Genomic DNA, 22,267 nt, shown 5'->3' with positions numbered 1-22,267 from the left:
ATATAAAACTGTTGCAGACAACATGTCCAGAAACACTGTTTCCTTCTGTTCATACTTTAGTTCACTGCACAGTTTAAAAAAAAAGTGGGTATAAACTTTGTAATTTACAAGTGTATCTGATTTTAAATCCCTTTTTTGTTCCTTTCCAGGATACAGATGAGTTTATCTTGCCCACAGGAGCCAACAAAACCCGGGGCAGATTTGAGCTGGCCTTTTTCACCATTGGAGGATGCTGCATGACAGGTAGGTGGCCATATCTTCACTTTTTCCATCTATTACAACGGCCTTTATCTGTAGTCTTACACAAACAGTTAAATAACTTCAGGCTATATATATATATATACTTAGAGTTCCTCAGTGCCTACTTCTAGTGTGTGTTCTTTTCCTTTTCCCTGCTACCCAGGGGCAGCATTTGGTGCACTGAATGGATTACGACTTGGCTTGAAGGAGACTCAGAACATGGCGTGGTCAAAGCCTAGAAACGTACAGTAAGTGTTTGACTGAAGAAATTCAGCCTAGTAACAATATTTTTATCCAGGATGGAACGAAATTAGCTCTGAATATCCTGCAAAACTAAATGTATCTGTGCATCTTGAATAGACACAAGTTGGAGTCCAAATACATCAACATCAAGTTATGAAATGTTTTTAGACTAAAGATATTCAGTCCAAGAATAGTTTTTCACTTAGTGCCAATTATGTCTTCTGACTTAACTTAAATATTTGAGGGGCTGAATTACTGCTTTATTATTTACTAGAAATCTGTTACAAAGTCAAGGCACTGATTGTATTTGTTGAAGTAATCCCAAAAGAAGGGATTCTACTGTTGAATATATATATTCTACTGGGATTCTATGCTGTTTTTCCTTACTTGAGAGCAAATTCTCTCTGCATTCCTGAACTTAGCAGGACTGGAAAGCGATTAAGAAGCAGAAGATGTGCCTGCCTGGATTTGTGCGCTGCTGAGCAAGCACTGCACGGTGTTCTGCTCATCAAGAAGCAAAATGGCTTCTGACATATTCTTGGCAATACCAGGCAGAATATTTGCAGATAGGCTCATAGTCATGTGGAGAAAGAATGGAACTCAGCTGGTGAAGTGGATCTCTGGTTATGCAGCACTTCTTAGGAACCAGCCTAGACCCAAGAGATGCTCTCTCAGCAGTGGCTGGCACTCACATGAGCCCAGGGTGGCTTCACTCTGAGTCCACCCCTTCTGGTGACATGGGGAACACAAGTGTGATCAGTTTTCCTGTGCTCCCTGGGCCTGCTACAGCCCTTACACCTACTCAATCACCAGTTCAAGCCATGACCTAATAGTTCCCCTGCATCCTACCTACATGAACAGCGATTGGGCACTATTTGCCCTACAAAGCAGCAAAATTATTTCTGACAGGTTCCTTGCAATACCCAGTGAAGTATTATTGGGGAATACTAATAATCATATTCAGGAAATAAAGTTTGACTCACCCAGGTGTTAACAGGGATCTCTGGCTGTGGAACGCTCCTTTCAGGGAAACAGCTGTTGTTTAGGAGTGGTTCTCCCTGCAGAGACTGGCCCTTAAATGAGCTAAAGGGAAGTGGACTCACAATACACCCCTTGCAGTCATGTGGGAAGCACAGATAAATTGTCTGCAGCTGTGCTCCCTGGGCCAGGCACACCCCTCCACCAGGTGCTCAATCATCAGCTCAGGCTATGACCTAACAAATCCCCTACAGGTACATTTGGATATGAGCTCATACATTGGGGTCATACTATATACAATCAGTAATTCCCATCCAGAATGAGCATAAGTCTGTAAATAGATTCACTCGTGCAGGCAGGCTTCATAGTTGTTGCTGGATCACACACACAAGGTTTGTAGTCACTGCAGAATCATGGATGATGTGCCATTTATTCAACAGATGTTTCCCAAATGTCCAGGTTGTTCTAGTCTTCAAGAAAGTCCACTACCAGGTGCTATTGAAGAGAATGTGACAGTGACATTAGAGCACATCACATCAGAGCTGAGTGATATTGCCACTCCTGGTGATCTTATGGGGCATAGATCTCAAAGTAAAACAACTGTTAAACCAGTACCAGAACAGGCATGTCCACCCTACAAGGTAAAATATGTCCACTATTACAGTCCTGGGCCAGTATTTCTGCCAGAACAGGGACACGCTGAAATCATTTACACATTGTTTTTTAGCCTGATATTGATGGTTAGGTGATTATGTCAGTCACCAGAACTGGGATGACTCTGACCTAAAGCAACACAATCAGTGTTCCCTTCACAATGAAGATCAGGGTTTATGTTATAATTTCATGAATACATATAGTAATTATATGCAGAGTTACTGATCCCCTCCCTCTTCCAGTAACCTCCCCTGCAGTGCAAGCAGGCCAGGCCACTCTGGTGCTATCTGCATATTTCAAGGTCACTTCACATTATGGATCCCTGGCATAAGATCCTCAGCACCACAGCTTTGGGTTTCAAACATGCATCACTCCCTTTGATTTGGATTCTAAGAAGGAAGGCCCAAGCTGTCTGTAATACATGCAGGGCACTGGGTTGATGATCACTGCAACTCTCATTTAAAACTCAGCATCTCATTAAGTCATTTAACCCACCACAGTAGGGACTGATAACCAGTCTTCAAGGCAGCCTTTAGAATGCCATTTGTGTCTTCCCATTGCAGATGCTTTCCTCAGAATTCTGCTAATTAAGCCAAATATTCTGCTCACCAAGAAGCAAAATTGCTTCTGACAGATTCTTGGCAGTGCCAGGCTGAGTAGTTGCAGGCAGACTAATAGTCACATAGAAAAAGAATGCAACTCACTTAGCTGGTGAAGAGGCTCTCTGGCTATGCAGCATTCCTTCTCAAGAACCAGCCTAAACCCAAAAGATGCCCTTGGAATGGCTGGCTTTTATATGAGCCCAGGATGGCTCCACTCTGAGTCCACCCCTTCTGGTGCAGTGGGGAGCACAGGTGTAAACAATTTGCCTCTGCTCCCCAAGCCAACCACACCTCTTCACCAGGTGCTCAATCACCAGTTCAAGTGGTGACCTGACAGTTCCCCTACACATAGTATGGGATTTTATGGATCACAGCATCCATGAGTGTCCACAGCATTCCTGAGTTGACACCTCATCTTGTTGCATGAAAAGATGCAGAGCATTTTTTATGCAGTATATTTATATGAGTACTGGTAGTTTAAATGCCACTTTAAGACAATTTAAGTGCCTTTAAAGGAGCCACTGTAAACTAGAAGAGTGAAATAACTGAGAGACTATTTTCATTCTTCTAATTTACTTTGGAAAAGGGGAATTTTAAAGAAGCAAGTACAAATTGTACAGACTCTTCTCCTTTTAATACAGTTTCTATATTTTCCATCTCCTTCTTTACCATTTATACTATTAAAGATAGACCAGAATACTGCCCATGACAATTAGGACTCTTCCACAGATGAACAAAGTTGTATGTGTTCATAATGAGCTCAAACCAATCCATGTTGTCGTGTACACTTTGGTGGGTCCAGCCCAGCAGGTGGCAGTCATTGCACACGTTGCTGTTTCATAGCACTTGCCCTTCAAGGGAAAAGGCATGTTGAAAGTGGAAAAGTAGTAAGAAATGAAATCAAATGAACTCAAATAAGAAGGAGCACAACGTGTAACGTTTTCATTGTATTAAGTGATGTACTCAGCTCCAGTGGTAGTCAGCTGTCCAGGGCAATACTGTGCCTGTGGCGGTGTTACACTGCTGGGAGATAAAAATCAGTCATGTCTTCTGGCTCTTGTCACCGTTCTGGTGGCAGCTGATGCCATGAAGAAATGACGTGGTGCTTCCCTGAGAGTGTGCTGAGGGTTTCATTTCACTCTTCAGTGCTAGTCCGGAAGCATACATAAATATTTAGGATACCCTCCTTTTGCTGTGTGCTCCTTTGATCAAATGGAATTACAGGATTTCCTCATTTCCCACTGAAATCAGTTGGAATTCAGATCTTGATATGGTACAAGTCTGTCTTGAAAGACAGATTTTCTTAAGGCTAAGCAGAAATAAAGCATCCTCTGCTCCTCAGAGTATGTACGATGGAGGAGATTATGTATTACCAAGTTGTGTGCTTTTCCTTACTTATTTTAGAAGGCTTTTTAGTTTGTTATTCCCATTTCAGTGGGAATTTCAGTATAAATACTTCATGCCTGCTATCATAAATCAAATAGCATTAATTCTCTGGCTTGGAATAATGCCTGATTGCAGAGCCTTAGTAGAGCACTAAAGCTTTCAATATCTTTTTAACTTCTTTACAGAATCCTAAATATGGTGACAAGGCAAGGAGCGTTATGGGCTAACACTCTGGGATCTCTGGGTAAGTCAGCTTGTCATTATTAGGTCTTGACATTGCTTATTACTAGGACAGATTTGAACAGGAGGAAGGGAAATGATCAGAAGCCTGATGGGTTGGAAGAGGACTTTAAGATCACGTAGTTCCAACCCCCTGCTATAGGCAGGGACACCTCCCTCTAGACCACATTGCTCAAACTCCTATGCAGCCTGGCCTCGAATGCTCCCAGGGAGGGGGCACCCACAACCTCATTGCGAAGTGGTAATGGGAGCTAAACGATCAGTATGGAAAACAAACTACGTAATGTTACAACACCGTAGTATTTTACATCAAAAAATACAAATCATTTCCCTAGGATTTTTCCCTTTTCTTTTGGTGGTGGTGTTGGGGAGGGGCTGTTGGGGCAGTGGTATGTTCTATATGGACTGAAAAATAGGATGCAGGAACACTGCAGTTCAAGGTCCGCAGGTAAGTGACACATTAACAGGTTTTTTCAGCTGTGTTTGAAGAAAGATTACTCAAGAAAATGTTTGTGCATTCCTGTAACAAAGTGTTTCTTTGTAAACAAAGTATGGCTTAACCAGTCACAGAGTTAAGCAGAACTTGATATTTGGGACAGAGTTCTCCTATGGAGCAGTTGTATATGTCAGATCCCAAGCAACCTAAGAGGCATTTATGCAGGAAACATAGGCCCTTGTTCTCCAGTCTGTGATACCACGTTTGGTCTGTTACCTAGAAAGTAGGTAAGCTGATTAGTTTCATGCCATCTCCAGAGGGCAATATAAGGCCTGACAGTACAAAGTTAAATCTTGGAAAGTTTTTAAACAAATTTGAACTAATAAACCAGGCCTAAGCGGCAGCCACTGCTTGATATCGTCTGTTTGTCATGTCTATGGATAGTACTATATATGATGAGTAATGCTACTTTATGACCAAACTCTGGTTAGAGAAAGGTCATCTGTAAAACTAGCAGGGCTGGAATAAACACCAAAGACAGAATATCTGGGCACAGTCTAACTGGTTACAGTGAGCCTTGATTCTAAGCCTTCTATCTTAGAAGGTGGGAGTTTTAACTGGAATTTCTTAATACCTTTCCTTCCCAGCTCTGCTGTACAGTGCTTTTGGAGTCATCATTGAAAAAACACGAGGTGCAGAGGATGACCTGAATACCATCGCTGCTGGAACCTTGACAGGAATGCTATACAAAAGCACTGGTACAGTGACAAAATGGTTTTATTCTTCCTCTTGTGCTTTCTTCTAGTTCTTAGGACACGCTACATTTTCTAAGTACTGTCCTGCTCCAATAATTACAGAATCACAGAATGACCTGGGTTGGAAGGGACCTCAAGGATCATGTAGTTCCAACCCCCCTGCCTGGCAGGGCCACCAAACATACACATTTACTAGATCAGGTTGCCCAGGGCCCCGTCCAACCTGGTCTTGAACACCTCCAAGGACGGGGCATCCACAACCTCCCTGAGTTGTGATACTCCCTAAGAGTATATTGAGAGTATAAGAATGGTATATTAGGCACAGAACTGGAACGTAGCTCTTTGCAGTTGCAGGTGTCTTATGAGTGACTTGTAATAAGCTTCAAGCAGTCAAGATGTTATTTCTCATCTCCCATCTCCAACCTCTCCTTCACTGTGGAAGGGGATTCCCATTTCCTCCGCTAACATAAATAATAATCACATCCAAGGAAGCGAAAAATCAGGAGTTCAAATGGAACACTTAAAGAAGCCTTAAGATCGTTTTCTAAAGCTACAGATTCATATTGTTAAAGTATGCAGAAAGAAGTTAATATATTTGTAAAGCTATCACGTGGGCGTTTGTACAGCCACTGTGGTAAGACTCTCATCTTTGCACAGTGATCGAGACCAGCAGTGTTAGAGCATCACGGGCTTAAGGTGAGTTTGCTGGTGAATACTGAGATGTTTGCAAAAGAGAAGGTCTGAACTTAGCCAACAAGACTTCTGCTAACACACATTCCAGGCTCAGCAGTGTAAGTTTTAAGTACCTCAGTAAAAGAAGAGATAAGGATGTGTTAAAGAAGAAACGGTGTAAAGTAAGGCAGGTCACACCGAACATTCTGGATGAAAGCAAGCCCTTTGTGTTCCTGTGTCAGTGGCGTATGAAATATAAGTGCTGCAGCTTAACAAAGTGGAACAGGATTGACTACGAGGGAGTCTGATTTCCTAAGTCTACAAGGATGCCTTTTCCTTTTAATTAGGTATTCTTTATTCTTTGACTTCAAGGCAGAAGTTAAGGTCTGTTAGATCAGGGTTTTTATCCTGAAAGGTTACAAAGCACACATACCAACATCATAGAGCAATATATATTGGATTGCACTGCACAGAGTATTGATCAGTCAGGAAAAAGATACAGAGCTGGGAGGGCCTTTGGTCTGAGCCCAGGTGACAGGTATTGGTTTCTCAGCAAAGCCTGACGGAGTTCACGTAACAGAAAACTTCAATAACCTTTATCTGGTGTTCTTTTTGTTAGGTAACTTTTATTTCCACTGGAGATAGATAGGAGCAAGAATAAACTCACTCTTTGGACAAATTGAATGAATTTTGTTGACTGTGCTTCTGTGCAATTGGAGCCTGATAGAACCTCTCTGGCCTTTTGCACAGTAGCTGGTACATAATTTAGTACAAATACATATATCTGAAGAGAAATGGATGCTAGCAAGAAGCAAAGGCAGTACTTGTCATCTGAAGATCTTAGAACACAACATGAGGTGCTTCTTCACAAACCCACAGCAGCTTCTCAGCTATTAATCCTGAAAGTTGCCTGATCTCAACATACCTGCTCCCAGAAGTGCCTGTCAGCTGGGGCTTTATCTCAGCCCAGCACACAGGATGGGAGGCCCACCGTCACATTTCTAGCAGGGTTTGTTGAGGCAGAGCTGGTATCTGAGGGCTGCAGAGAGTGATTGCAGAGGAGGGGTGAGAACTTGGGCTATCGTGGAAACACAGCTGAGATGGGAGGGGAGAGGGTTTTTTTCCTCTTGTACTGAACAAACAAGGTGATTTTCTAAGAGGACTCAAACATTTTCAACTGCACGATTAGGGTAATGTTTAATTCATTTTTCTCAAAAAAGCAACGAGCAAATGGTATTTCTGCAGGTTTTGCACATGGAGTCCTTTCAGTGTCACCTATGGCTCATAGCCAGCAGCTGCTGGCAGCAGGACGCCTGTGTGTGCCCGGCTGTGTACCCAGCTGCGAGCCCTTCCTGTGAGAAGCTTTTTGTGCACTAAGGTCAGGCTGAGCCAGCAAAGCCACAAGTCTGCCTTTGGGTTCCTGGTTTAGGCACACAGATGGCATTTCTTACCGCTCAGAGCTTTACTTGGAACAGTGAAGGCAGTGAGCTCAGCAGCTTTGTATCCAAACCCACCAGGTCATCACAGCTTGTCTGGCAGTGAAGTTTCTAGAAAGCCACAGCCAGACGTGCCCTCTGGTACAGAGTCCAAGCTCTGCTGTTGGCTCTGCAGCTTCGCACGTCCAGGCAGCCCTAACAGCTCCAGTGAGATCTGTTTCATCTTGCAGTGCATGCAGGGCTGGCTCAGCCCAGCTGGAGCCAACAGCTCCCTGCCCCTCTAAAAGCCTAAATGCAATCCTCAAACAGCTTTATGGCCCCTAATGGAAAAGAATAATCATCGCTGATTACTGGGATGCGCTTCCTTTCAAGCCTGAGGAACTTTAACAAGTGGCTGCATGGCATCTGGCCACCATGGTGTGTTATCTCACATGCTCAGTTTGGCACTCATAAACACTGCAGAATCAAACTGCAGTTGCCCAGTGTTGAGTCACGCTCTCAGATGTTCCCATGCGGTCAGAGAATATTCTGGGAACTTGACCAGCACCCTCCCTGCTCCCGAGAAACACAACCCTTCTGCTCATTGGTAACAGCAGAGGGACACATGCCTCCCTCCACTTGTGCCACTGCACGTTGCAGCTCATGTGGGGTGTGTGAGGCTGCGGGGCCATTGACTCCCATGTCCCAGCTCTGCTCTGGCAGCAGCTTCTGGTTCCCAGGGTCACACACACACACACACCACTCCTGTTTTGTTCCATTACTGCCATCATGCCCTTTCTTTTTCCACTCCAATCTAGTGACTGTGGTGAACAAATAGGATTATTAATCCTCACCTGAATCCCTACCTGGAGGAGCTCTTAAAGCAAAAGGTGGTCTTGTTTGCTGCAGCTGATCATTGCATGGGACAGCATTAATGAGCTTTGCTTTTCTTCTTCTCCAGGTGGAGTGCGTGGGATAGCACGAGGGGGCATTGCAGGTCTGACGCTCACCGGCCTCTACGCTCTGTATAACAACTGGGAGCACATGAAGGGCTCCATATCCCGGCAGTCCCTCTGAGCAGGGCAGCCAGCGCCGGGCAGAGGACACGCTTGCACAGTCACCAATCCAATCACTGCGAGATCTGTCTGGTGCCCTTTCCTATTCTATTTGCAATGAGTGTGAAACTGAAGGAAGCTGTGCTGGAACCTCTTGCCACCATTGGGCTGGATTGGCCCTTTCCTTCCTGCCAGCTGCTTGCTGGAGGCAGCGATAGTTACTGGACCTACAAGCGAGCAGAGCGGCCACCACGACATCACGACAGTCTCCCTGACACGCTCACCAGCCAGCCCTGGACCAGAGCCTCGCAGCGTGCTCCTGTCCCATCTCTGTGCCAGCTGTGCTGCCAGGTCCAGTCAGAGGTGTACTGCTGCTGCACAATAAAGCCTGTGTCCATACAGCCCTTCGCTGCGGTCTGTCAACAGCACCTGGGCAGCCCGAGCAGGTGGGAGCCTCCAGCAGCGACTGGCACAGGGCAGGGCTCGTTGCTGTTACAGCTCAGGGTAAGCTGTTCAAAGGGATATTGGAATTAATAAAAAGGGTGGTACTTATGCAACACTTTTTCTATGCTTTGCCGTTCCTGCTGCTGTTGAGACAAAGACATCCTGCATCCAGTGACTTGCATTTACAGTTCAGCTTTGAAGGACCATTGTGATAGAGTCATGAGGCTGTTGGCTGAGGGGAGGAGGTGAATGGCTGATGGTCTCCTGATGCACGGTGACAGCAGGGGCTGATGCCACTCCCTGACTTGTAAGAAACACAGAAGTTATGTGTATAAATGGAGGGCAGTAACCAATGACTATTGCAAGACAGCTGTCATTGGGTTATAAGCATTTTAGTGCTCCAGGACCTTACAGCTCGCTCAGCCAACCATTAGAAACCAAGCAATACAAGTACATCTCTTGCAATTACTGGGTTTTTAATTCATAAGTTTCTCTTCCCAACCCCCAAGTAGTTCTTATAGTGGTGAAACAGAGATGTGACGAATCTACGCCTTCACCAGTGCTAAAGTGGAATCATTATCAAGCATTTGTTTGTAGATAATGGAACAGTAAGTCAGAAATCAATTCAGTAGTCAAGATTACTGTTTAACAGCTCATTCCTTAAGTTTGTAATTAAGCAGGTCCAGGACAGGACAAAGGCAAGGGAAAAAAAACAACCAAGAAAGATACGACTTACTGAACAACCTCCTGTTGAGAGCTGCTCAATAGAGCTGCTGTGTTCCTCCCCATTGGTGTTGCAGGTTATTCCCAGTCCATGTTTCTTGTTCACCTTTAATAGGAGTTGTACTCCTGCGTGCTCAGCAATGATAGGCAAAGGACTGTTGCCAGGACCTGCTTCTTGCCTCACAGCAGAGCTGAGTGTGTTTCTCTGCAATAAGCTTTGTATCTAAGGCTGTGGTTCCCAACCTGTTTGTATGTAGAGTGACTCATAGTTGAGCTATGAAATACAACCACAGCAGCAGCCAGCTCTGCGTGGGATTGAGCTTGGAATGCTGCACTGTTCTCACATGGAAAATGGGAGCAGCAGCCATCTAGTAGCAGCAGCATGCAGTAACATACACGGTCATATCCTGTCTATGAAACAGGAGGGGAAATGTATGTTAGAGCAGCAAAAGGGATCCAGGGCTCTGACTTGACGCGGGGCTGAGACGGGGGGCAATTCTAGATTAGCTTTGATCAGATGTTGCCTCTCTGCATAGAGGTATAGCTAGAAAATCAGCGTGCTTTAAATGAAGCTTTGTGTCCTTGCATACTGGCCTGTGCTGCTGCATGCCAGGCACCACAGTGACGTGGGAGGTACCACTGCCATTTTTAGTACCCTGTCATTAGCATTGGTATTGCATTCCCCTCAGGCATCTATTCCCGCTGTGGCATCCCCTCTCCCTGCACAGATGTGCTGGCAGAGCAGGCACAAGCCTAGGAAACATTAAGGTCCATAAATCCATGGGACCTGATGGGGTGCATCCGCGAGTGCTGAGAGAGCTGGCGGAGGTTGTTGCTGAGCCGCTCTCTGTCATCTATCAGAGGTTTTGGAGAACTGGGGAGGTGCCTGAAGACTGGAGGACAGCCAATGTCACTCCAGTCTTCAAAAGGGGCAAGAAGGAAGACCCGGGTGACTATAGGCCAGTCAGCCTCACCTCTGTCCCAGGGAAGGTGATGGAACAGCTTGTGCTGGATGCCATCTCCAGACAACTGGGTGATAAGGAGGTTATCATGAGTACCCAGCATGGGTTCACCAAGGGGAGGTCGTGCTCGACCAACCTGTAGGCCTTTTATGAAGATGTCACTGGCTGGGTGGACAGGGGGAGGGCGGTAGATGTAGTCTACCTTGATTTCAGTAAGGCTTTGGATACTGTCCCCCATGACATCCTTATAACAAAGCTGAGGAAGTATGGGATAGATGAGTGGACGGTGAAGTGGGTCGAGAATTGGCTGTCTGGCAGAGTGCAGAGGGTTGTCGTTGGCGGTGCGGTGTCTGGCTAGAGGCCTGTAACTAGCGGCGTCCCCCAGGGGTCTGTGCTGGGTCCGGTCTTGTTCAACATCTTCATCGACGACCTTGATGAGGGGATAGTGACCACCCTCAGCAAGTTTGCTGATGACATGAAGTTGGGAGGATTGGCTGATACACCTGAAGGCTGTGCTGCCATTCAGTGAGACCTGGACAGGCTGGAGAGCTGGGCAGTAAGAAACCGGATGAGGTTTAACAAAAGCAAGTGTAGAGTCTTGCACCTGGGTAGAAATAATTGCATGCACCAGTAAAGGCTGGGGGAAGACCTGCTGGAGAGGAGCTCTGCTGAGAGGGACCTGGGCATCCTGGTGGACGACAGATTGACTATGAGCCAGCAGTGTGCCCTTGTAGCCAAAAAAGCCAATGGCATCCTGGGGTGTATTAAAAAGAGCGTGTCCAGCAGGTCGAAGGAGGTGATCCTCCCCCTCTACTCTGCCCTGGTGAGGCCTCATCTGGAATATTGTGTCCAGTTCTGGGCTCCCCAGTACAAAAAAGACAGGGATCTCTTGGAAAGAGTCCAGCGGAGGGCCACTAAGATGGTGAAGGGCCTGGAGCATCTCCCCTATGAGGAGAGACTTAGGGAACTGGGTCTGTTTAGCCTTGAGAAAAGAAGGCTGAGAGGGGACTTGATCCAGGTTTATAAATACCTGAGGTGTGGGAGCCATAGTGGTGAGGCTGGTCTGTTTTCATTAGTGCGTGGGGATAGGACTAGGGGTAATGGGATGAAAGTACAGCATAGGAAGTTCCGCACGAATGTGCGGAAGAACCTCTTTATGGTGAGGGTGACGGAGCACTGGAACAGGCTGCACAGGGAGGTGGTGGAGTCTCCTTCTCTGGAGATATTTAAGACCCGCCTGGACGCCTACCTGTGTGACATGGTGTAGGGAGCCTGCTTTGGCAGGGGGGTTGGACTCGATGATCTCTAGAGGTCCCTTCCAACCCCTACAATTCTGTGATTCTATGAAGCCCAGCAGCTGGGCAGCCTCACAGCTCAGGAGCCCCATGAGCAGCCCAGGGGTTGGGGTGCACTGGCCCTTCACCAGGCTCATGCTCTCCTGCTTGGGGTTGCCCATACCCTGCTTCCAGTACAAGACAGCAGCTTAACCTGCTCAGCTCAGTCAAAACCAGCCTTTCTGACCGCTTGCAAAGCTATGAACTGTTGCCTGCGCCTGCTATTTGGTCTTCCTTTTGTACTTGTAAGATCTGAAATAATGACTTGTCCTTGTCTGTGCAAGCTGTATGCTCAGGATACGTGCTCAGGAGTCCCACACGTGGCTGCTAAGGGAAGGTCTAGCCCAGTTAGGAAAGAAGCTTATGTGCACGTACACCCACATAAGAAACACCAGGTAACTGGGCTGAAAGGCTGCCAGTCTGACATTCAAATACAAGGAGAGCTCAAGAGCTAGAGAACCAGCTTTCAGTTGTGCAGCCAGACACGATACGGATTACAGAAGGACTGAATCATATTAAAACCAAAATCCATAAATCCTTCAGTATTCAAGACTTAATAAGACTGAAAAGACACCATTTTGTCTAAATCTGTGTTTCTTACAGCTCCTGAATAAAGGCCAGTGCTTTAGCCATATCAGCTACGTGTCTGTGAGCTTCTGTTCACTGCAGCGATGGCAGCAGCTCTGAGGTTCCCTGGCCTGGGCATCTGAGCACAGTGCAGGTGGGGGCCAAGCAGCAACCAAAGCACAAAGCTCTGCTGGGGTGAGCGCGCAGCCACAGCAGCACCAGAGCACAAGTGTGACCCAGACAAGTCCATCAGTTTTGTTAACCATCCCACAAAGAAGCCAAACCACACAGCTTGGCTGCAATTATTTTAATGGAAAAGACTAATGTTTTACATAAATATCAATTAGTGATAAGTCAGTTGAATAAGTAAAGGAATACATACCCCCAAGGTTTAAAGGCTCATAATGAACTGATAAGGTAGCACACAATGACTACAAGGAATTACAGGAGATGGGCTGCACTTCAATCACCTTCATTAAGTTCAACTGCTAATCAAATTAGGCTGCTATTGGAGCTGGTCGTAGTACATCTTCCCATGCAACAAAGACACGTTCAAAGGCAAAGTGAACTTCAGAAACACCTTTCTGCTTTCAGTTGCAAGCTCCAGCTATTGAAGTATAAAAGCCTGTAGGTAGTGGTCCACTGACATCAAGCCCATTTGGGGTCTAGTTCCAGGTGTGCAAAATGCCCCTCAGCCCCAAAACTGGAACAAATACACAGGTTGTATCAGACAGCAACGTGTGCGCACACAATGAGGTCGGATCTTGTTAACTTCCACAGCACTGTAAGGAAGTGAAATCAGTTGAACTGTGAGCCAGGCTTCAGCCATAGGGAAAAGGAGAAGCTTTTTAAGTCGCTAAGTTTGAGGTGAGTAGAAGCTCACGCCAACTGACGGGCCTGATCCACATTGCCATCCAGCTTCGCTTTCCTTCCTACAAACTCCAAGTGTCAAATACCTCCTGAGCTGCACGTCCATGGCTCTAAGGTGCAGAATTACCGGAGCCCCCACTTCCATACTCAAAACAGTAAGAGATTTCACAGCTAAGACATTAAAATTGATCAGACAGCGGGACCAATAGTTTGCAAAGCCGGTGCTTCCCAGTTAAAAAGTAACTAAAAGCCAATCTGAAGGGAAGGAATCTCATTCCTCAGACATTACCTTTAAATGCCACATGGCAATGATGCCTGCTTAGTCAATAAAGGTTCATCATGACTTACCTAAAACATGTGCACAAGTATTTCACAGTTCTTGCCATGAAATTCAAGTAGTTACTAAATGCTGCGGACACAGGAGGTTCTGGCTCTACTGATGCATGAAAGCCAACGCTCTGGAAAAGCCCATCAACCCGACTCTGTTTTTCCTTTGTCCCTCTGAAGGGCTCAAAAAGCTTCATGTCAAAACCATGTTACCGACAATCCTGTCATGTGCCAGGCTCCACAAACTGAGGCATTCAACATTTAGACTACGCATACTCAGCTGGGAGACACACCAATATAAGATGCAAAAGAAACCTTTATGATTAGCAACTGCTCAATTGAAAACAATTCCAAGCACAGTCTATGCTACCTGGCAACCCCAGTAAGCGAGAATCCAACTCGTGGACGCTGTGGCAGCTGAATGGAAATGCGACGTTTCTGAAGTGGATGGCAGGGGTGGATGATTCACAGCACCACAGAGAATTTGCTTTATATTTGCACTGCTTTCAATACACTTCAAGTGAGAGCCCATTAAAGAAGATGCAGGTAATCCCATAACATATGAATTGACTAATATCTCTATAGTGTCAGATTGCTTATGCTGGGTGGGTTTACGTTTCAAAAATCAATCATAACAAAAAGACGTATTTTGCACCATAACTCTGTTATATGAATATTTCTGTTATAATTTCCCAAGAGAAAGCAGACCGCCAAACACCAACACCAGAACTCAGCTGGCTGCAGTCACTCAGCATGATGTGCCATTCGTCAGCAGGAAGGGGACAATCCCAGAGCCTCCAGTTCTTCACATCTAAACAAGTTTAAAAGAGGGTTATTCTTTTCCATCTGCCACGAACAGAAAAGAAGCACTTTTGGACAAAAGCATTTGTAGGACACTGAGAAAAAATCTACTAAGACGACTGCTAGAGTTGCATCTTGCCTTCTAGGGCTCGATGTGCATCGAGTGTTAATCAGTTTAACTGTAAAAGTTAACTTGGACAACTCTGAAGATGGAAGGCACTGCCTTTCCTGTTTGGTACCTAAGTTACATGCAGGACAGGTATCCTAATACATCAGTGCTCCCTACCTGCAGAGCGGTGTGATACAGCCATTTCTCTTTATCTCCATTGAGTTTCATGCAGGCAAACAGGTCGCAAACCGTAGGAAGGCCGAACTCCTGGAAAAAATCACCACCTTAGTTAATCATTCTGTTAATTAACATTACTTAGTTAAACATTCTGATGCAGCTTCAAAGTCTGTCAAGTGCTCATAAAGAAAAAAAAACCCTGTATCATGAATCTCTAAGATGAAGACAACTTGTATATAAGAATTAACTCTTGCTGTACGTGAAACACTGACCCAGTCTACTGAAATAACTAAGGAATAATCATCACTGATGGCACTGAGAGAGCTAAAAAGCCTAAAAATTATCAGCCAGTATTGTACAGAAGAGTCACAAATTCAAAGATAGGCATAAAGCTGTTAAACAATAAACCCATCCCCACTGACTTATGACACAGCAGTACGAAACAGCTCTGAAAATGCTTACTTGTGCTTTCTTGTGTAGGAGCCATTTATCTTCCACTGGAGGCGGGTTACCATTTTCTAGGTTGTTTGAAGCCAACACCCAACTGTTTACGTTCAAGGGGTGGTGGAATGGAGCCAAGAGGTCCACAAAGGGACTCCTGGAACTATTTACTTTCTCTCTGCTTGCCTTTTCATCTGCTGTTTCTGCCTTGTGCTCAGCCTTGGCTAGCCAGCTTGTCAGAGGCCTTTCAAGCAACACTTTGAAGGGTTCTGCTATCTCTGCTGAATGATCCACTTTCTCGGCACTAACGGGTTCCCCTGCGAGCTGCTGTGAAGGGTTAAGCCAGGAACTGACAAGAGATTTTGGCTTCTCGTGCTCTGGGTTCGGTACAGCTTTCTGGCTTACTGGAACTCCATTTTTATCCTTCCCTTCTTTCTTCAGAAGCCATTTACACAGAGCCTCTTTTCCACAGTTTTGATCACACACACATTCTGAGAAGCTGCTACACAGCTCGTTCGCTTTGCACACGTCTTCCATTTTAAAAGGGGCCTGGGGGTGCTGAAGAAGCCAGGCATTTACAGCAGATGTAGTGGGTAACTTCTTTCCATCAAGATGCTCATTCAGGCACTTCAGGTTTCCCAGGTTCTCAATTTCCACACTTTTGTTCTGGTTGCCACGACAACTGGTGCACGTTTCAGCTTTGAGGAGCCAATCATTGCAATCAAATTCTTCCCTAAAAGGTTTAAATTCATACTTCCACTTCTCATCCGAAGCACCACCTCCGTTTGCCACGCCAGGTGTAAGCAGCCAGTCAGAAAGGTCCACCTCCTCTTGCACAAGGGATTCCAATTCCTCCACCTTTTTTTCCATGGAGAAGGATGAGCTGGAAGTCAAGGTGGATTCCTTGTGACCAGGGGCATCATGCTGTTGATTGCGCAGGAGCCAGTTCTCCAAATCTTTCAAGTTTCCCCAGGCTTTCTCAAAATAGCAGACTTTGGAAGAGCTTAAATCCTAGTAAAGACACATTGAAATGCAGTTATTGACACTAAGAACTCAATGTCAAGTTGAAGGATGGATCCAAGTTGAAAGAGGGAAGATTTAGGTTGGATGTTAGGGGGAAGTTCTTCACTAGGAGAGTGGTTAGGCCCTGGAACAGGCTGCCCAGGGAGGCTGTGGATGCCCCGTCCTTGGAGGTGTTCAAGGCCAGGTTGGACGGGGCCCTGGGCAACCTGATCTAGTAAATGTGTATGTTTGGTGGCCCTGCCAGGCAGGGGGGTTGGAACTACATGATCCTTGAGGTCCCTTCCAACCCGGGTCATTCTGTGATTCTGTAATTCTGTAATGTTTCAGCAACTGTTTGCATAGCCATAAATCTTCCGTAATTTTGAAGCTAAGCTCCACCGCATTCCACCTGCAACCATTCTCTCCTTACAAGGTTAGTGCATAAACAACATACCTGGCTGGGTTCTGACATAGATGTTTGGGTAACCCATTCCTCGAGGTTGGTGCTGGGAATATATGGAGCCCGACAAACATCCACAGGTCTACTTCCAAGCAACCAGTCAGCAAGAGAGGTGCCCACTGTCCCACACAGTGTTTTCTGCGGATAAAAAAGTACTGCTGGTTATCAAGGTGTCCAATTGCTGAAGCAATCAAAGGTGAACATCAAAATGAACATTCAGTACACGTCAGAATTTCTGAGCCAGTATTTCTACAGCCATCTGTATGACCTCAAGCCACTGCACAAAGTGCAGAGACTGCTCAGAGAGCAAAAGACAACAAAGGGACATGACAGCTTCTTCTATAATCTAGTCAGAACCCCCTAAATTTGACTACACTTCCATCTCTAATTTGCTGCCCTCCAAATCTTTACTAGCACTGTTTCTGTGTAGGGCCCAGCATCTTGTTTCCCATAAATTCCTGGATTAAAATGAATTACACAGCTCCCAGTCCTGACAACATAAAGGACCATTCATTTAAGGTGTTCAGGCAGACAGTCCAACTCCAGCTTCACTTCCATACTATCTTCTTGCACATCTATTTATGGAGCAGCTAAAACACCAGATGACCAATGCTGAGCACAGCAGCTGCTATTGGCCACTCAAGTATCTTCACAAACAGAAGCCACTCCTCAAGCAGGCTCCTCCAGCACTGTGCTGGAGTTCTCCCTTTACTGATGATACAGCCAAACATCTACAGATATGAATATTAATCTTACCTGCTCACAATTTGTTAGGGCACAGTTCTGCCCTGGGAACCAAGGAGAAGTTATCTCTCTCTCTGAGGTTTGCTAGAAAAAGAGAGAAGTACAGTTCAGGTTAAATCTCCATTGTTTTCAGTTTCTAAGACTCAGAAGCAAAGTGCAGTCACAACTGATCCACTCTTAACAGCCAATGATTTTCATTATTCAGAACACAATAAAGACTTGCTACAAAAAGACTAGTTCCATTCCACTGCCTTTAAGAGAGTGATCTCCAATAATACACGAGATACGCTGCTTACATAAGAACCCCAAAATAATTCTACAGCAGAGATACCTTCCCACAATGTAAGATTTCCTTTAGATTCTCACAATCAACATTAGTTTTTGCTGGAAAAGAGTATGAACACAACCAAAGTAACATAATATGTAACTAGAACTAAGCTCAGCCAAAATCAGAGCAGTAATTAATAAACTACTGTCTAAATATTGAATGAGTAGAACTATGGGACCTGTCCACAAAAGTTATTTAAGTATTTAAGACTTTAAGTACTACAACCCAGTAAAGCCTCTGTGCTTACCATTGTTTTAATTGAACCAAATGAGGTAATGGCCTGGCGAAGGTACGATGTGTCAGCCTCAAAATTCAGGACAGAAGACTCCTCTGGTTTAAGAGTGAGACTTTCCAGTCTGAAGGAGCAAGATGAGAGTTACAGCCTTATGTTTTTAACTTCTACACCTGTACAGCTGCCTTGGCACTGATTAACAAAAACAAAACATTTTTACTGCTTGTACAAAAACAAGGAGATGTAAATTCACAACCTAAAGCAAAGAAACCAGCAAAGCACAACTTCTTCCTTCTTACTTCAAATGAAAATCTGAAGTGATGTGCACAAATGAGCACACCTACTCCTTTCTATGGTCTTGCTTTGTTTTTTACCAATCTAAGGTGCAGATGAGAGGAATCATACTTCAAAGTGCTTAAAGACTCTCAACTATGAACTATTAAAACACAGAAATGGTGATTCAGGTTAATTATTAGTTCTTCTAGAATCACAAATAGGGTTAAATTTCTAAGTCAAAATAAATTACCGACTGTATTAGCTCGCATTGTAATCAATATTTACCTCTCCAGGCAAACTGAAATCTGGTTCGCTAGTTCGTTGTTGTAGGAGTGTTCCAGCTGATGAATAAGGCAATTGAACTGTCCCAAGAACTGTGTGGAAGACAAAACACTCATTATTGTTTGGGCTTCTCAAGTTAAAACCAAGATAACTACAAAGATGCAGTTCATTTTAAAATCCCAGTGCAACCACCTCTTACCCAGTAGAGCTGCTGAGCTTGCTGCTGCAGCGCCTCCTCCTTCAGCTGCTGGATGAGATCTACCTGCTCAAACAGCCACACCTCACGGCTGCGCAGGCATTCCAGCTGGCGGCTGATATGGCTGTGAATCTTGGCTTTAACCTGCAAGGCAGCATTATAGCATTATTCATTGCTGTTATATCTGTCAGATGGTACCAACAAGCACATGCTGGGCAGGTTACAAAACTCTATTTCTCAGGCACAAGTGGTATTTTTGTACCAATTTATTCCTCAAGCTCTAAACCACAGTAACCCACAACGCCACATGACTCACAAGTCAGTGCAAGTTTCCAAGCTGCCTCTAAAGATGATCAAATAACAACGTTATTCACAACATCCCTTTACTCAGATGCTTCAGCCAGAAGCTTTAGAAAATGCCACATGCCTGGGCTAGAAGTACAAAACAACCTCACCTAAAGCATGCCTAAATTACAGGCCAAGAGACTTGCCCATCTATTGGAAACCTTCAGATCACCCTCCCAACAGAAAGTACTCTGGAATTATTTAAACTGCCAGTGAAGTCAGACTAGTTATTAATGCATCGTTAACGAATGAAGAATTACCTCTCGCCAGTTCTCTTTAATCTGCTGCTCGGCTTTGACAATTCCAGAGATAGCTGTTTCCAAGTCCTTCCTCGCCTGAAGGCACTTTGCCAGCGTCTCGCTGCTGCAAGAACTTCTATTTCTGTCTTGTGGCAGACTCATTCTCAGCGTGTTCCTAAAGCACAAGGAAAAAAAACACTTAGAAGCTTCCGTTCTTCCTTAAGGAAAGAGGAAGGGAAGAGCCATCGATGTTGCTTCACTATTAAATGCAACAACAAAGCCTGAGACCCCACAGCGACTGAGTTCTGTGAGCAGAGCTGAAGCTTTCTCTGAGAGCAACAGCAGACTCCGGGGTGCTTTGGCACAAGGAATTTATGCAACCACAGGAAAACCAACAGATATTTGCCAACAGGCTCAACCGCAGGAGCTGAGGCAATCCTCCCTGCTGCTCACGTGCCCCTGCATTTCTGTCTAGCCAGCAAACTGCAGCAGCTGGGAGCTGATCTGGGCAAGGCTCTGCAGAGCTGATGGGGAAGGCAAGACCAGCCTGGCAAGGCTGCAATTCTATCCTTGTACTGACACAGCCTGGCTCATTCACAGCTGCTGCTCTACAAGGTTTCACACCCTTCACCTTGCTAACGTACTCCTTAGAACATCCTTTAGATTCTCCCTTTTTTGCCTTAAAATCAACCACCCTCAAGCCCTGGGTTAGGTTATAACCAGGACTCAAACTCAACTCCCTGATATACAGCCTGCAGGAGTGCAACCTCTCAGAAGCCATCTGGAAACGTTAGTATGAAAGTCAGAGAAAACCAAGCAAAAAGGCAGTGACACGGCTATACCCAAAGCTGCCACATATACAAAGCAATACGAATAGATCACAGACCGTATTCCTTACATAAGAACCACACCGCCGTGCCCTCCACAAAGAGCAGCAAACGCCGCCCTCCGGCTCTCGCAAAATGGCTGTTCTGCCTCGTCAGGAATCAACAGCCAAATGCACGCAGCGTTACGGAACGAGCCGGATCGCTCGTTTCCTTTTCCTCAGCCCCTTCAGTCAACAACGCAGCCGCTCAGGACGCCCGTCCCTGCCTCACAGCGGCCCCGAAATACCTCAGCGGGCGGACCGGGGGGCAGCAGCAGGTACCGAGGGGCAGCAGCAGCAGCAGGTACCGAGGGGCAGCAGGTACCGAGGGGCAGCAGGTACCGAGGCGCTCCCCGGGGCTGGGCCGGGCAGCTCCGCGTCTTATCGAGGCGGCCAGGCCCCGCTCCGCCCCGTCCTCACACGGGGCGCACAGCGAGGGCGTGGGAGCCGGAGGAGCCGCTGTTGGGGGGGGGAAGGGCTCAATGAACAACATACAGCTCGATGAACAACAGAAATCCCGTTCCGAACCGCAGTCCCGGCACGGCGCAGCCCCCAGTCCCCGCAGCGCACCGACCCCCGGCCCGCAGCCCGCACTCACCGTGCGCTGCCCGCGCCCCGCTCCGCGCTCAGCACCGCCGCTGTCGGGACACGAACGGCCGCTCTCGCGAGATGGGCGCCCCGAGCGCCGCCTGGAGGAGCGGAGGAACGGCTGCAACGTTGGGGGGTGCGAGGGTCAGAGCGCCGCTTGTTAAAGGCCGCCCCTAAGGAGCGTGGAGTGCTGCCTGTGTGAGGAAACATCTGGTTCCAACCCCCTGCTGTGTGCAGGGTCACCAACCAGCAGCCCAGGCTGCACAGAGCCACATCCAGCCTGGCCTTGAATGCCTGCAGGGATGGGGCATCCACAGCCTCCTTAGGCAACATGTTCAGTGCGTCACCACCCTCTGGGTGCAAAACCCAACCTAATCCAACCTAAACCTGCCCTGTCTCAATCAAAGAGAAGGCTGAGAGAGATATCTCAAGTGCAAGAGGCAATTGGACAAGGCCAGACTCCTATTAATGGTGTGCCACAGCGTAGCTTGCCCCATACTGGGCAGCACAGCACTGTGTAAAAGGGAAAGTGATGCTGCCGTGTGAGGCAGACCCAGCTGGGTGCCCTGACAGGACAGCCATGCCCTTGTCAATGTGAGGCAGCAGTGCCAAAGCACAGCCTGCAGTTAGGGCCATCACTGCAGGTGTCATGGCACAATGCCCACAGTGCAGCCAGCAGCAGGCTCCCCATTGGAAACAGGCCATTTTCCCTTGGTCTCCACAACCCTGCAGCTCACCCTCCCACACACACACACACACACACACCTCCTCTGACGTCTGTCCTTGGTCCCCTTCCAGACAGGCCGTGACCTGGCACACAGTCCCACAGCTGCCTCCAGCCCTGTCCCTGCCTTGTCCTTCTGGGCCTGGCCAGGGCCAGAGCACATGAAAGCATCAAATACCCACACACTGTTATTTTTCTGTGAGAGAAATAACAACATCTTAAACCTAATAACAACTCCTTAAACCTAAGGAGGAGAAAACCCAAAGTACCCTGAACAGTCAGACATGGAAAAGGAAGTGACTGCAGTGCAGGCTGAAGGCACCAGGATTGCTTTATCTGACAACTATGCTATGCTTTGGCTCTAGAAATTGCTTTTACTTGATGTGAGAAGGGAGTTGTTGTCTGCTGTCAGGGCAGATCACAGCACCCAAGCCCAGATGGTTCTGCCTGCTCAGCATGCGACCAAAAGCTGCTCGTCAGCAGTTTAGCACCGGAAGGCACGAAACAAACGGGCATTTCTGCAAGGTTCATTGCACAGGGAGCTGTGAACACATC

The 22,267-nt window shown here is 46.4% G+C and overlaps 3 protein-coding genes and 1 non-coding gene across 6 annotated transcripts; 3 read left to right on the top strand and 1 right to left on the bottom strand.

Annotated features, from left to right (window-relative positions):
• Positions 1 to 117: 117 nt before the first annotated feature.
• Positions 118 to 9,233, top strand: LOC107315566 (mitochondrial import inner membrane translocase subunit Tim23). The gene is made up of 5 exons (XM_015866057.2): positions 118 to 243; positions 404 to 488; positions 4,289 to 4,347; positions 5,427 to 5,537; positions 8,583 to 9,233. Exons 1-5 carry the CDS (start codon positions 237 to 239, stop codon positions 8,696 to 8,698), a joined length of 378 nt encoding a protein of 125 aa, XP_015721543.2. The 5' UTR covers positions 118 to 236; the 3' UTR covers positions 8,699 to 9,233.
• On the top strand, positions 3,686 to 3,885 carry LOC116653640. The gene has a single exon (XR_004307842.1). It is a non-coding gene; the product is annotated as a small nucleolar RNA SNORA74 (small nucleolar RNA).
• A 3,765-nt stretch (positions 9,234 to 12,998) lies between the features above and the next one.
• Positions 12,999 to 21,106, bottom strand: NCOA4 (nuclear receptor coactivator 4). Of its 3 annotated transcripts, none has more exons than XM_015866058.2 (10): positions 20,999 to 21,106; positions 19,557 to 19,710; positions 18,955 to 19,095; positions 18,759 to 18,847; positions 18,213 to 18,321; positions 17,650 to 17,721; positions 16,888 to 17,031; positions 15,453 to 16,442; positions 14,991 to 15,080; positions 12,999 to 14,714 (listed from the first exon to the last, which is right to left on the bottom strand). In XM_015866058.2, the coding sequence occupies exons 2-10, from the start codon at positions 19,695 to 19,697 to the stop codon at positions 14,709 to 14,711; spliced, it is 1,782 nt and encodes a 593-aa protein (XP_015721544.1). In that variant the 5' UTR covers positions 19,698 to 19,710; positions 20,999 to 21,106; the 3' UTR covers positions 12,999 to 14,708. The 3 variants fall into 3 exon arrangements, with proteins under 3 accessions (XP_015721544.1, XP_015721546.1, XP_015721545.1); XM_015866060.2 differs by lacking the exon at positions 20,999 to 21,106 and adding an exon at positions 20,649 to 20,672; XM_015866059.2 differs by lacking the exon at positions 20,999 to 21,106 and adding an exon at positions 20,434 to 20,558.
• Positions 20,479 to 21,273, top strand: LOC116653590 (translation initiation factor IF-2-like). The gene is made up of 2 exons (XM_032445304.1): positions 20,479 to 20,678; positions 20,719 to 21,273. Exons 1-2 carry the CDS (start codon positions 20,498 to 20,500, stop codon positions 21,150 to 21,152), a joined length of 615 nt encoding a protein of 204 aa, XP_032301195.1. The 5' UTR covers positions 20,479 to 20,497; the 3' UTR covers positions 21,153 to 21,273.
• Positions 21,274 to 22,267: the final 994 nt, after the last annotated feature.

Source organism: Coturnix japonica, chromosome 6, assembly GCF_001577835.2.
Source record: "Coturnix japonica isolate 7356 chromosome 6, Coturnix japonica 2.1, whole genome shotgun sequence".
NCBI classification, from domain to species: domain Eukaryota; kingdom Metazoa; phylum Chordata; class Aves; order Galliformes; family Phasianidae; genus Coturnix; species Coturnix japonica.
Note: the sequence above shows the minus strand (reverse complement) of the source record. Positions and strands in the feature narration are given on the sequence as shown.